The sequence below is a fragment of the Agelaius phoeniceus genome, chromosome 7 (genome assembly GCF_051311805.1).
Source record: "Agelaius phoeniceus isolate bAgePho1 chromosome 7, bAgePho1.hap1, whole genome shotgun sequence".
In the NCBI taxonomy this organism is placed as follows: domain Eukaryota; kingdom Metazoa; phylum Chordata; class Aves; order Passeriformes; family Icteridae; genus Agelaius; species Agelaius phoeniceus.
The window spans coordinates 30,213,359-30,228,328 of record NC_135271.1 but is presented as its reverse complement, the minus strand read 5'-3'; the positions used below and the strand labels follow the sequence as shown (position 1 = coordinate 30,228,328).

Sequence of the window (14,970 nt, the reverse complement as noted above, 5' to 3'; positions counted from 1 at the left end):
GAATTTAATTCTGTTATTTACAGAAATGCTGGTGACATCAATCTGAGAATGTAATTTAACTCTTTTCTCTGTGGTTTAAGAAACAGGATACTGTTTTCTAATAGAGCCTGAGTATAGAGGCTGTGTTGTAAGGCGTAAATACTGACAGTTTTAACATGTAAATGGCCTGTAGAAACCAACTTTTTTTTGGGATAAGTTATCATCTAAATGAATACTAGAAAAGAAGCCCAAGCTCATACAGTTTTAAGTGCCATGCCAACCATAGTTTTAAAACTATGATTGCCTGTGGGAAGAGGTGGTAGCACATGTGTGCTGGGAATGTGCCCATTGAAGCACTTGGTAACTGCTTATTTGCGGGTAAAAAATCTCATTGAGGATTCTTTGGCTTTGCCATGTCCTTGTGATTTTCCTCTCACATTGTTAGTATTAAAGACTGTTTAATAGGTTTTACAAAAATTCTCTGAACTGGACAATCAGTGTCCTTTGCCTGTTATTTGGGCCCCCAAAGCACAAAATTCTTGTTTATATTTTTTTTCTGTAGAAAACTTTATGACAACAGACGAATCAGTAGGCAAAGTCCTAAATTTCTATTTTGTAGCTGCATAATTTTCTTTTCTGTGTTCAAAACTGTGATAATTACTTAACACCATTGCTATATAATTCTTGGTAACAATTTTATGTTTCTGAAATTCTCTAAGTATCCCTTTTATTGCATATTGAGAAGATAATTTGTTAGTTATGACAGATGCTGACTGTGTTTTTATTTCATCTGTAAAATGATATTTTGGGCTTGTTCACCTAGAGAAACTGATGATATAGAGGTGTCATCCTTTATTAGACATCAGTGAATTCAGAGGAAAGGATTCATGAGACACTGGAAATGAACGTAGACTGGATATATTTCTGAGCAGGAAATAAAGGTGTGGGATTTATATGTGTTAGCATTCTGTATCTTTTTTGTATGTGGTTTTCACTACTAGAAATTATTTTACTGAAGCATCAGCTGGCCTCTTCCAGCTGCCCTTGCATTAGACTGTAAAATCCCTTGAGAGTAGCTAAGTTGCAGCTCTCCCAAGAACATGACAAAGGTCAAAGCCTTTAAAATGCTACAAGACTTAGGAAAAAAAATCTTTCCAAAGCTGCCTTAAGTGTGTCTAAATATCTCCTTAATGAACATGGCAAACAGTTCTCTGGAAAATTAAATAGCCAAACTTTTGCACAGTGTAATAATATATATTTTAAGGCAGTTAAGGAAGTTGTATTAACGAGATTAAATCGCTAACCATGTACAACTCTGTAATTTTGCATGGAGTGAAGGTGCCACTTGCTGTGTGGTTCCCTGATTTACTAATAGGTGACGCAATGGTCTCATAAGGGGCTGCAGCTATTTCCTGTGTTAATCCTAAAACAGTGTGCTCAGACCACGGTGGAAAGATACTTCACTTTCCAGTCAGCTGCTCCAAAGGCACCTGGAAGAAGTGGTGGTTGAGTTGCTTTGGGCTCAGTTTGTCTGGACCCATGCAAAAAAAGCCTTTTGATACTGAAGAACTCTGTGAACAGATGTCCTTTTACAGTTCCAGCTGTGCTGCTGGAGCAGACTGCCCAAACCCTTGATCACTTCTCTTCACTTACAAGTGTGAGCGTAACAAATTTCTAATATATTTCCAAGGAGAACCTGAGTAACTAAAATATGCTGAGTTGTTTGGTCTTTGCTAACTTTAACTGCCTTGGGATAGGGAGCTCTAACAAGAGCAGCTGCAGCTGCTCTGAGTAGCTGGCAAGCACCAACACAGCTGTTGCAAAGTGCCTCCATCCACATCCTTGCTGTCTTTGCGGCTGCAATTAAAGATCTGACGATGGGGCCTTGTCTGATTCCCAAGTAATGCCAGCTCAGCATCAGGTGGCCACTGCCCACATCTGCAGTCAGCACTGACCTTGAAGACCTCATCAGAGCTGAACTGCACTTGCTGTCTTTGCTGCACTGGTACAAGGCAGAGCAAAAACAAGTGAGGGCTTGGGTCATCCTGGTGAGCTCAGGCTTGCGGGTCTCATAACGAGACCATGCTGTCCAGGCAGCTTGCTTTGTCCCCTCATCTGCTGCTGGCTGTGGTTAGAATTTGTGGCTGTGATTTCTGTGCAGCTATTGCTGAACACAGACAAGACCTGGAGGAGGACCTTGTTTTTACCTGCTGAAGCACCTGAAGTATGGTTATTCATGCATGGTTGTTTGTACTACAAGGTTAAGAGCAGTACAAGTGGGTCTACAAGCAGCTCTAGGGTAATGTCAGTCTTAGATGATGTAACTGTCATTTTCACATATGTCAGTAAGTAGAGATTAAACAGGCATAAAACCAAATTACCTGTTAAACACTGTGATCCATACCATGGTTCAGAGGACACAATTACACTGTTTGTACACTTAGGGATTACCTGAATTACAAACTCTTACATTGTGATTGTTTTATGAATTGACTTGATTTACAGTAAGCCAGTAAGTGAGAATTAAATGAAAAAGTTTTCAATGTAATTTGTTCTGACCTTGAATTTTGTGGTATTTGAATTATGTAAGCAGTGGATTAGGTTTGTTTAGAAATCTGAATCCCTTTGCCTTCAAGAAATGGTGTGTAGTCTGTAATCCCTTCAGCAGGACTCAAGAGAGGGACATAATTTCATCCATACCTGTGATATAAGTGCAGTATGAACAATTTTAGCATAGTTTGATGGTCAGCAACAGGCTGTTACTAAGTTTATCATGGTACTAAGCATAATATTCAACTCTGCTGCAGTTACCTTGTGTGTCTGTGTCTCTATGCTATGTCCAGGGAGTTTGTATTAATGTGTTTGGATGTCTTTCATTCAGCTGAACTCCACTAGTTCTGCTTCAATCCAACCTTAAAAAAAATTCTGTCTTTCACACAAAAAACTAATGCAATGAAGTAGTTGAATACTTGTTGCTTGTCATCACTATTTAGGAATTGGTGCTCATTTAGCTTGCATAAGATAGATAGCAGCTTTACTGAGGGAAGAGAGTCATGCCCAAGCCAGCAAGGGCTGACTTCTTCAACAGCTTGTAGATAGGTAGATGCATGACAGAATTTTCTTCCAAGCATTTAGGAATTTTGGATTAAAGTACAGTTTTGATGCTTAAAGGTGATTCTAAATATTCTTGTTAGTGTCTAAGAGACCTTTGAAATACCAGTCTTTAACCACCACTTTGTAATTTGCTATCTGAAAGTAATTTTCATTGAAATACGGCACCTTCTTGTCAAAGACAGTACAAAAGCTTCAAAGATATGGACTGGCTTGCATGTGGTTCTCACTGTAAGGAATAAGAGTCTAAATTGGCTAATACAGTTCACAGCTGATCACAGCAACAGAAGAGAACAAAACATGAAAGGAATAGTCTAGAATCGCTAGTGCGAACAACAGCATAGTGATTAAAAGTATTTAGAGAGGATTTCTTTGTGATATAATGGTCCTTAGGAAAAGTTAGAAATTTTTTTACCCCACAATTCTTCATTGTCATATCTGTGGGCAATTAGAAGGTGCTTCTCTGGATTTCTTAGATGGAAGCTTGCTTTGGTATCTGTTAAATCCCAGATTAGAGTATGAACATCAGTGTGAAGGTGATGGTATTAGCTGTGGTTGATACAACATTTTTTTGTAGTTCTGCAATGTGATCTTTGTGTATATAACATAAATAAGATAGCCTTAAAAATATTTTATTGCATTTCCAAGTGATAAAAGCACCGTGTGTCTGTGCCTGTTGCAGTGAAGTACTCATCTTCTTGGCCTGATACTCATATTTTGATTGCAGTCCCTGTCATGGTAGCACTGGGTGATTGGTTGGTCTGGGGTTTGCTGCAGTGCAGCCCCTCCTGTTGTCCACTGACTCTGATGGACTTTTACTGGATCCAGCAGCATCTTGTATGAGATGGAGAACAGTCACTGCATTCTGCACATAGTTGTGGTGGGATAGGGAGCTATGGAACTTTGTTAATCACAGGGCATTTTTAATCATTCTCTGAAAAGATTCACCAAGTACTTGTTTTATAGCCAGGACCTAAATATATTATGCTATTAGAAAATTGAATATGAGACCCATCAATTTAATTCTAATGACCTATTGAAGTACTTGTGTTGTAAACACCACAGCAGATGGTGTGCTCATAGCTTTGAAGACATGGTGTGTTTTGAGTACTTCACAAGAAGATGGTTTTATTCCATTCCTTCTACCAAGGTGTTAAGGAAAAGGTGGTTTAGATAGTTTTTGTAACTGTTTGTATTATTCCTGTCCCATACCAGAACATTCAGCTAGGCAGTCAAGGAGAGTGAGGTCTCCTGGTAATCTGGCAGTAATGCTGGTAGGAATTAGAGAATTGAATGCCCAATTGAATATTTCCTAAGGAATATACAAAGATAATACAAAAGTTTCTGATATGGAGATTTGAACAACTCAGTGGTCACCTGCATCCTCCAGCCTAGGGGGAAGGAGGTTGGAGGTACAAGTCCTGCTTCTGCTGCTGCAGGAGTTCCTTGTCTTGGGAGATTGGTGGGGCTGCAGTTGTAGGGCAGAGCTCCTTCTGGCAGATCCCTTGACTGGCTGAGTCTTGAGCGTTGCTGTTTACCTGCAGGCCAATCTTTCCACATTTGCTTAGATATCTGCCATTTAAATTACTTTGTGGCCTTTTGGATTAACTGAAAATAGGAAGACTATAGCAGTTTTTATGCAGAAACCCATAGTACATCAGCTACTATTATTCTAATAAATTTAGAGCTATAGCAAACCAATATTTGTTTGGCCTATGTTTTATAGATGGTACCATGATACATGTGCTTATGTGCATAATTACAGATAAAGGCATTAGATGACTCAGTTTTTTGCTGTTGTTGTTGCTTAAAGACTTTTTTTAGTAACTTCAACACAGTTTTGAAGACCTTTAGCTAATGCTCAGATATTTACACATATGCAATTAAATCTTAACCATAGCTTTGAACTTAACTTGGGTTACACTAACTCTTCATGCTGCTTAGCCTGCTCAGCGAGAAAAACAGTATTACCATCAAGTGAGTAATCTTTTTTCACAATACCAGAAAATTAACTTTTAAAATGTATGCTGTTTTCAGCAAATCATACTGCAGACTGACTTACCTACAAATCTACAAAAGAAATTAATTGGCAGCTTTCTGAGAACATGTGTGAAGACTCACCTGTGGGCAAACAGCAACACTCCTGCTGCAAGTCAAGGGATCTGTGAAGGGATCTGTCAGATACTCTTGATAAGTTCTGAGGCATTAATTGTGATCTTATTTTTGTTAGATGCTCTTGCCTGGCACAGAGTTAACATAATCTCATAATCTTAAAGCATTACTGTGAAGAAAAATATAAAGTAGTACATATCTGTATTTGCATAATATCTATATTTGTATAAAAACATGTGTCTAAAATCTGTTATATATTTGTTTTGATACACTGCAGAGGTGAAACTGTTGAGACACCTTCCCAGAAATACCTGACCTTTTTTCTCAAAAGCTACAGGGCTTATATGTGTTAATTTCTGTGAATACAGTCTCATTGTCTCGCAGTCTCTTGCTCAAACCCAGCAGCATTCTTCAAGTGGAATTTGAAGGTTTTGTACATCTTTCCAGAATTGCCAAACATCTGTAGTCTGCTTTGAGGAGCAGTTTAAACTGCTTTGCTGGGTATTTGGCAATCTCAAGCATGCTTGCTCTGTGTATTTAATCAGACTCCACAGCGCATGCCTAGAAATTCCACATTTCCAGTAAACATTGGATGGAGCTATGTGTGCATGGAATGCTGTAACAGCCTGGAGTGCTGGACTCGCTGAACCCATGGTACTTTGTGCATAAACACAAATTCTGGATTGGACTGCTGCTGCTCTGCCAAAAATCCCAGATCTTTCTTGCAACAAAGTTTTCCAAGATCTTCAATTTTTCCAAAGACTTAACTTCCTACATCAGTGCCTTAGCCATGAAAGAATAGTCTCAAATTTATTTTTCCCACCTTCCCACCCCCCCCAAACATACAAAGCATTCGTCTGCCGAACTCTCACTAGGTTTTCAAATGCCAAGGATTTGTGAGCAGTCTTTCCTAGATACGTGTGTGCTTAGATATATATATATATATATGTATATTATATGCTGTATGTGTGTATACCCAGTGGCGTATGAAATAAGTTATTATGATAAATGACCCATTCTGAATTGTCTAACTTGTTTGTTTATTTGTTTGTTTTCAACAGGCAGAAATACTCAGTGTGCTCAGTCACAAAAACATCATTCAGTTCTATGGAGCTGTCATTGAACCTCCAAATTATGGCATTGTTACAGGTAAGGATTTTTGTCTGACCTTTTTCTCGACTCTGTAAAGCTACAATGTTACAAGGTTATCTTCAGTGTTACCTCAATTGCAGTGTTTTGCTAATTGTTCTGGTCTTTTTTAAATGTTAAGAGTGCTTGGCACTACCTGCCTCAATGTAATTGGGAGTGCTAGAGGTGGGAACCAGGCTGGGAGCATAGCTGGAGGCAGCATGAGGCAGGTGAGGCCTAGGGTGTTCTTAGTGCACAAATACAGGACTCCTTTAACAGTACCTTTCACTGTGCTCTTGTACCCTGTTTGGAGAATTGCTTTCCCATTCTAATTGGTGTGTCACAAAAGTAGAGGTTTCCATGGTATGAAGTTCTGGCTGGTTCTGTTCTGGAGGGAAGGTGGGCTGGGTGTCTGCTCAGAGCAAAACCGCCCCATGAGTTCTGCCTGCACTAAAAGTAGGAGAATTTGCATTGTGAGGTTCACAGTGGGAAGAGTTTGAAATAGAGTCAAGGGTTAATAAGGCATTGTAAGACAACTCCCTTTGTACATGGAAAACTAGGTTTTGTTTGTTTTGATATTCCTAGAATTATGCAGAAGTTGCTTTTTGTGGTATTGTCGGGGTATTTTGTTGGTGGTTGTTTTTTTTCTGTCACCGTTTTAAGCTTCCTGCTCTTATCTTGGGAGATGGTCCAGATAAAGAATTTTCTCCCTTTTCTGTATGGCACAAACTACATAAGATAGGAGTAGAAAGTAAACCGAAAGCAATTTCCCAACTGCTCAAACAAATGTTTGGAGAGATAAAACTCATAAAAGTGTGGATTAGGAGGCATGTTTTGGCGTGTCTGTAACTTTCAAAGCTCAGTGTGAAGAGTAGTCTTTTGCATGTGGCACAATCTAACACCAATTTGAGTCACTGCTGGTCAGGTTTTTGTTGATTGGTGGTCAGAACTTGTGAAAATTCAGTTATTTCGACCTGCCTCTTAGACTTCTGCTTATCACAGCAGGTGACAGTGTAATCTGAAATGCAGCATGTTTCAGGGCGTGGGGAGCTTTGCTTACTCCAGGAGTATCAGCCTACTGGAGGTCATGGTGTGGCAGACAGCATTCCAGAGGTGCATGGAGTGACCACAGTCTGCACCACTTAGAAATGCACTGATGATGTCATACAGACAGGAATTTGAATCCCTTCTGGAAACAATAAAATTAATAGAAAGCTAATAAATCAAACAATGTAATTTTACTATCCTTTTTAATATAAGTGTAAACCAGCGAGCAGAGTAGTAAAGGTGAGGTGTAATCCATGACCTGGGATGATGTCCAGATCAGAAGACCTCAGCTTGATCGCACCAAAGATCAGTGTTTGGAGGACGTATGACCTGCTTACCAGTCACAGGACAGACAGCAACTAAAGTAATTCACTGTGCTGTTGAGAATGGGGACTCTTTAACTGCCTGTGAGATAGAGACTACAGTGTGTAGTTCAACAGCTTTGGTCCACAGGGAACTCTGATCACACCTGGTTGAAAAAGAAAGAGGTTTGGGGATTTTTTAACAAACTGTTGATTCTCTGTGCAACTTCTGAGGAGACTGGAGTCCTGTGGATTGGAATGGAGGCAAGGCTCCCTTTCCCCACACCATTTTCAAATGAGAGAATGGTTACTGATAAAAGAAATGTTGCTTACACTTCAAATGTCTTTTAGAGGGATTTTCACTTTGTGGTTTTTCTGGATGGCCCTCAGTGTTGCAGACAATCCTGTGTTTAGTTAGAGATTTGTTTCTTGAGAGAGAAAATCCCAAATAAGAAGAAATCCTGAGAAATTAATGTTTCTTCAGAGTGACGGAGATGAGAGCATTCAGCCAAGTACTGGCATGTACTGAGCATTAACTGCATCTAATGTCTCATGTAGGATTGTTAAAGAGTTCTCTGAGAAGGGCTACAGCTGGAGTTAAAAAAATGTTTTCCTCCTAGGATGTATGTCAGTGTTCCAGCTCATCCTGCTGCCTGGTGAGCTGCTGTCATGGATCCCATCATTCTAGATGTTAGTGGCCATCTCTGTCAGCAGCAGTCTCAATATGTAGCTTTCAGATATGGCTTTTGGCCACAGCTGCCTCATCCCAAAAAGTTCTCAGAGCTTGTGCCCCCAATGCACAGAACCATATGTCTGCCACAGCATCACGGGGTGGGCCCAGTAATGCAATCAGAGCTTTTCTTTCTAAAGCAAATATTTCTTTTTCATTATTTGCAAAACATTGTCCCTGCAATAGGCTTTCCAAATCCACAAGCTCCTAGTAAATATCTGTGGCACAGTAAGTATATGGAAGAAATACTAACAGTGGGGCTTTGTTGATTGAAGCTTCCTTGCCTCTGTTCACACAAAGTGGCAAAGGGCTGAAGGAGCTGAGCTGTCCCCTGACCCTGATGGATCCAATTATGCATTGTAAAGGCATGCAAAGCATGCAGGCAACCTGTTCCTGAAGAATCCATTTATAAGACAGATGATGACATCATGGGTAAAAAAAGCTTCTGTTTTAATTGTGGAAATGTGCGGGTCAGCAGCTTACTCCTCTGTTGGTGACATCAGAAGCAGTATGTCTGTCCTTTCAGTGGGAGGTTGTACAGCAGGGATCCAAAGCTAACTTGCCACTTGAGTGTTTACTTTCACAGGACTTGCTATTTTCTCCCTCTTTCATTTAGCACTGGAGTCTTCCCATCTGACCTGCCACATTCTAGGCTGCAGATTCAGTTTGGTCTCAGTTTCTTTCCCCACGCAGTGATCTCCCAGTGTTTTTTGGGTTTTTTTTGGTTAGGAACAATGGAAATTTTTGTATGCATTTACACTATCATGTATCAATCATTGATTAATATTGTTATTAAAAAAAATCAGATACATTTGATGTATTCTTAAAAGCAATGATTTTGTGGCTGCTTTGAAATAAAATGAAGATTTTGAGTCTTCTAAATAGGTTCTAAATTCTGCCTGAGAAGCACATTGAATAGCCTTGGGAGAGAGGGACAAAAGGCTTAAGTTGCTCCTTGTATCCCCCTACACTGGGTGGCATCTGCCTGCCCTGTCACTGCAAACAGATAAAAGAAAATGTATCAGCTGTTTCATCTTACAAACCTCCTGTTGTGTTTTTGGTGAAACAAATTCTAAATAAGATAAAACTTATTCCTATTAATATTTCATATTAATAAATACTGAGCAGAAGAGCTACAGGCTTTAAACTGCTGTAGATGACCTGCAGCACAAGAAAATCTGTCCTGCTTATCACAGGGTTAGCCTTCTGTTTTCATGCTTCTGTTTTTTCATGAACAAATTATTTGATCTGCTGTTTTGTTTCTCCATGGGGAAATAGGAAACTTTCTATTTGCAAACTCTTTCTTTGTAACAAAATTTTATATATTTAGCATGTGGCTTTACTTTAAAAAAATAAATAAAAAATTACGTTTTGATATGGGGCATAATTTATACACAGTACTGCTTACAGTGGGGAGTATCCTCTGATTTTGGAAACAATAAAATGAATCTAATACCACCAAACTCATCTGTTAATTGTTCTTTGATTAAATGTGGTTAATTCACTGTTTAAAAAAGTAAGAATTTTAGTTTATATGAAAGTGGTACTGTAGAGATTTGAGTTGTCTCCAGTTTCACACCTAAATATGTGTAGGGCTGACTAACTTGTTTTTCCTGCTTAAAGCCCCACAACTCTGACAGTCAGACTGGATTCCATCTGCCACAGTTCCAAACACCAGTGGGCCCCAAATGCCCTTGTTTGTACCCCAGAATTCTGCTGTGGGATTCTGTAGGTATAGTTATGGGAAATAAGGAGAAACATCTGCTTGTCCTGACCAAGGAGCTTGCACAGCCTTTTACTCTGGAATTTGAACTGCTTTGCCTGATCTTTCTTGATGCTGGACCTTTCTAATGCCTTTTCATTTTAATGCCTGTTTTTCTATATGATTTTCTATATGAATGGTTTTTTTTCATTTTTTGTTAGTTGTAGCTTATGTCTGCATTGGGATAATCAGATAAACTCTCTTACTCTACTGGTAATAGTATTAGGCTGTTGAACCCAAATTCTTTGTCATTAAGCCAGAGGACTGCTTTCTGGAACTGGCAGAGTTTCTATTATGTCTTTCAAGTTAGGTGCAATGTTTTTATGTATCTTGGTTTGTTTGGTTTTTTTTTTAAACAGAGTATGCTTCTGCTGGCTCACTGTTTGATTACATTAATAGTAACAAAAGTGAAGAGATGGATATGGATCATATCATGACCTGGGCCACTGACATAGCTAAAGGTAAGCAAGAAGAGTAGCATATACTGCCCTACACAGCCAGCAAATGTACAGCTTCCTTAGTCAGGAAAGCTTTCCTAGTTTTCCTTATTGAGATGGTAAGAAAACCAGTCAAACATATATAAATGAAAAAAGCAAAACCCATTCACTGTTCTTTTCAATATGTTCCTTGTTTATTATGAATCCAAAAATATTCTGGAGTAAAAATGGCTTCTGTGAGCCAGTTCTGGTGTGCCCCTAAGTCCCAAGAGGATAATTTGCTGATGTAGTGTAATTATGAGGTAAAGTGCATAATTGCCCTTACATTTGATTTGATTTGGGGCATTTAAGGAAGCTAAGGACTTACTCTCAGCAAACATACTGAAACTCTTCATATAATAATGTAGAATAAGCTGATCCATCCTTTGTGTTCTCTGTGACTGACCACACAAGAATTAGTGTAAACTAATGAAAAAAAAGTAAATTCATATCTGGCTTAATTGTGTAGACACCTCCTTAACTATATAGTTAGAGAAAATAACTACATATGATATTAAAAACCATTAGCATATCCAGATAGATGCTTTGAGAGATAAGTGAGCTTTGGTTAGTGCTTTTTACTCAAAGTAGATTGTGGGAAGCTTCTCCTTCAGCACGTCAGTATGGCACACAGGTATGGCAACTTGTAATGAGTACAACTAGTGGGAACCAGGAATCATGACTGCAGAAACGGGATGGCCCTGCTCAGCCTGTCTAACTAGATTGTTCCTTTGTTTTCTGTAGGAATGCACTATTTACACATGGAAGCTCCAGTCAAAGTTATCCACAGGGACCTGAAGTCCAGGAATGGTAAAGTAGCAATACTCTGAAACGATCTACATTTACTGTTACCCATTAATGTGGCATTTAAATCTGTGCCTGAGTTTTGTGAACAAGCAGAATGCCTAACTAATGCCATGGTTGTCATCAAAGCTGCACTTGTTGAGGCATAGAAAAGTTGTTGTCTTGTTCCCTCCTCCCCATCCTGAGCCTGTCTGAAGTTCATTACAGACCTGGCATCATCTAGAGCACTGTGGAGGACTCTTTCAACTTGTGTCTTGCTGGTCATGATTGGCCAAGAAAGCTGATGAAGCTTTCAGATACTGCCTGGGCACTCCTTACTTCTTTTTTCTATTTGGAAAGGTTGAGTACCAGGAAAGGCTGGCAGACACCAGACACTCAACAAGACACAATAGACTGGATAAGGCTTATTATTTCTTATCAGAAAATCATGTCTTTGTTGTGGCTTTTTTTGAGGTTTGACAGATATTCAAGCTTTTGAGTCATACACATTCAGTGTGGAGTCTGTACTTAGCAGTTGACAGTAATTTCTGAAATTTGCTGAACATTGCCTTTTAGATGAAACTTCTACCACTAGTGATGGGATAGGAGAGGCACAGATTTCAATGATGTATAATAGTCAAGAAACATGTAGGTCTCACCTCGGTTGTAGGTTTTCTCTTTTTTATTAGTGACTCTTCCAGAGAGTTTCTTGTTAAACCTAACTGTACTGGGGAGAATGAAGTTCATCTGTGTTGCTGTCTTTTAACTCAGTAGGGCCTGAAAGGTTTTGCATTTGTTCAGAGGCTTATTCAGCAGGTGTTCTGTCAGCTTCCCAATGAAACCAGGACGGGTGTGCACATTCACATGCTGGCTCACCTTAGGGTCATTTGTCTTATTGAAAAATGAAGTATTTTGCTGTAAAAATGTATTGGACTTGCTTTTTGCATTCTTGTAACCTTTTGTTTTTTCATTTTCAGTTGTTATAGCTGCTGATGGTGTGTTAAAGGTATGAACACTTTAATTATTTGTTGAGAGATGCTGCTGCTTGACTGGATCTTTCTATGTCTGATGAATGAGGTCAATACTCACAATACCAGTTTAATATTTTATTTATTTTTGCCAGATCTGTGATTTTGGTGCCTCAAGATTCCACTCCCATACAACACACATGTCATTAGTGGGCACTTTCCCATGGATGGCCCCAGAAGTTATTCAGAGTCTTCCAGTGTCTGAAACATGTGACACATACTCGTACGGAGTGGTGAGTGCCTCATCTCACTGTGCATTGTGGCAGTTTGTCAGTGAGACAGAACTCATGTGCTGCAACTGCAGCAATTCTAAATAAGAACAACAACAATTGTCACAGTTCCTTCTATGACTGACCCATAATTTATAATTATATGCTTGAAAATGATAGGAAGAACATAGTATCTTGCATGTTTGGTAGGATCTCATTAGATTAGCAGCATGCTAGTGTAGGAAGTGCCACAATTATTCAGCATATGTCCAAAGGCTTTCAGGAGCTACTGAAAGCATCATGAATCTCTGCTTGTGGGGCTTTTTTTGTGGAACTAAAGAGAAAAAGCTTGTCTTGTAATGGGGGGTAACATTAGCATTCCACTTTCCCCAAAATAGAGTGTCACTGATTTTTATTAAAAAGCAACTCCTCTATGCTCAATTGTTTAAAAGACTGCTATCACTATCTGTGAGAATAGACCCCATCTGAAAATACAGAAGCCCAGCACTGCTTTGCTGAAGGGTGAGGAATCAGTTATAGTTCATAAGAGTATCAGGTTTTCAGATTCAGTAATGTGAATTACTTTACTCTGTCAACAGTTAAACTCTAATTTAGTTTTGCTCTGCAATACAAAGTAGGCTAGAAATAGCCCTACTGGTCACATCAGTTGTGTGCCTAACCCCATAGCCTTCCTCTGGCAGAGGACAGTAAAGAGTATTTGGGGGAAAAGGAAAGGAAGAGGGGCTGTAGTTTCTATGCATATTGGTGCATTAACCATTTTTCTGTTTGGATTCAACAGTGGGTGGCAGAATGAGAAATTCTTCACTACCTGCCAAATATTGTCTCTTTCTCTTTGAAGAATGGGAGGAGGTAGATGTGAGGGAGGCACTGTGATTTTAAGCTAGCACCTATGGCTGTACATAGCTAAGCTGATGTCTCAGTGGAGAGTGACTTAAACTTTTTGCCAAACAGTTGTTTATAGTGAGAAAAGTTTTTGAGACATGATGTGATGTCACTTATCAGTGAAAGTTTGAAAGTTTGCAAGGATCCTATATGGTCAGATTCAAAATCCTTGCTTGCTTAACTGAACTAGGTCACAAAGAGCAAGAGAACATAAGCTAACAAATATAAATATTAATGTAAACTGTTACTGGAAGCAATCACATATTGTCCACAGAAGGGAAACATTCCAGTTTCAAAACAGAACAACAGTGTTGGAGGAAAAATTCCAAACATGGTATTATAGTTCAAACTTCTCACATAGTCATGCTAGTTTGAATTGACTTTAGTAATGTTTTCAAAGTGGGAGAAGGTAAGAAATTGTTTAGTATCTTATTAGGTATTAACAGTGCCTTGGGAACAGTGTGTTGTGAAAAGTTTATTTGACCTCATTGAAAAAGTCAGGTTCCTTTGACAGTTCTGTGCTTGGAGGTAAAACTGAACTATCCTCGTTATGAAAACAGTTCCGTGTTACCAGAATATTTTAGCATTGTTATGGCTGTGTAGTGCTACTTTAGAATGTCTAGTAATGACCCACAATTTTTTAATACATTATTTTTAAATTGATGTGTTCTACTGTGGGTAGAAGCTTATGAATTCATAAGCACTTAGAAGTAATTATTCTTTTTATACCTCTAGTCTTGGAACAGCATTGTTTTCAGAGGAGATAGATGGGTAGAAATGAAGAATGGCAGTGGCCCAAGTTCTCTGTTTCTGAAATAACTGATATTAGGGGGTTATACCAGCAAGAAATGGCCTGAATATAACATTGAAAGTTGGAATCTCGCTATAATAAGTGTTATAACTACCAGAGTAGTAGCTAGGGGTCTGAAAACAAGAAATCTGAGAAAGGGTGTTTTTGTCTCTTTAAGTTATTATCATCTATAAAAACAAAATGTAAAGAATCTCTTTTTGAAGCATAACACTTGCCAGCAGCTTTTGTGCTAGAGAGACAAATCTGCTTTACTTCAGTTAAAGTCCTCTTAACAAAGAACAGAATCCTTTCAAATGTAAACTAGTAAGATGCTAGGAATAGATATTTCATTTGCAATATTTGTCATCTTTCCCATGGTTTTCTTTAATTTCCTTTCTTTTATTTTTTTATCTGACAGTCTTTTCTTTCTTCAAACCCATCTGTGATTTTAAATGTTCTGCTTAAGCTGTGCGAGAGCTCTTTTCCATGAAGTGTTGAAGTCTTTCTCCAGCCTCATAGGTCTGAGCTGCTTCTCAGCTGAAATGAATTTTCCTTTTTGTGAACAGTTGTATGCATGTTTATAGGTAATGTTTAGATTAGCTTGTCCTGC

At 38.8% G+C, this 14,970-nt stretch overlaps 1 protein-coding gene across 2 annotated transcripts in view; it reads left to right on the top strand.

Moving 5' to 3' along the window:
* MAP3K20 (mitogen-activated protein kinase kinase kinase 20) overlaps positions 1 to 14,970 on the top strand; it is a 90,432-nt gene that overhangs the window by 23,444 nt on the left and 52,018 nt on the right. For both annotated transcript variants that reach the window (XM_054636021.2, XM_054636022.2), the window contains 5 exons: positions 6,264 to 6,351; positions 10,531 to 10,632; positions 11,392 to 11,457; positions 12,408 to 12,436; positions 12,554 to 12,691. In XM_054636021.2, coding sequence (XP_054491996.1) covers positions 6,264 to 6,351; positions 10,531 to 10,632; positions 11,392 to 11,457; positions 12,408 to 12,436; positions 12,554 to 12,691 — 423 coding nt within the window. The remainder of the gene's footprint in view (positions 1 to 6,263; positions 6,352 to 10,530; positions 10,633 to 11,391; positions 11,458 to 12,407; positions 12,437 to 12,553; positions 12,692 to 14,970) is intronic.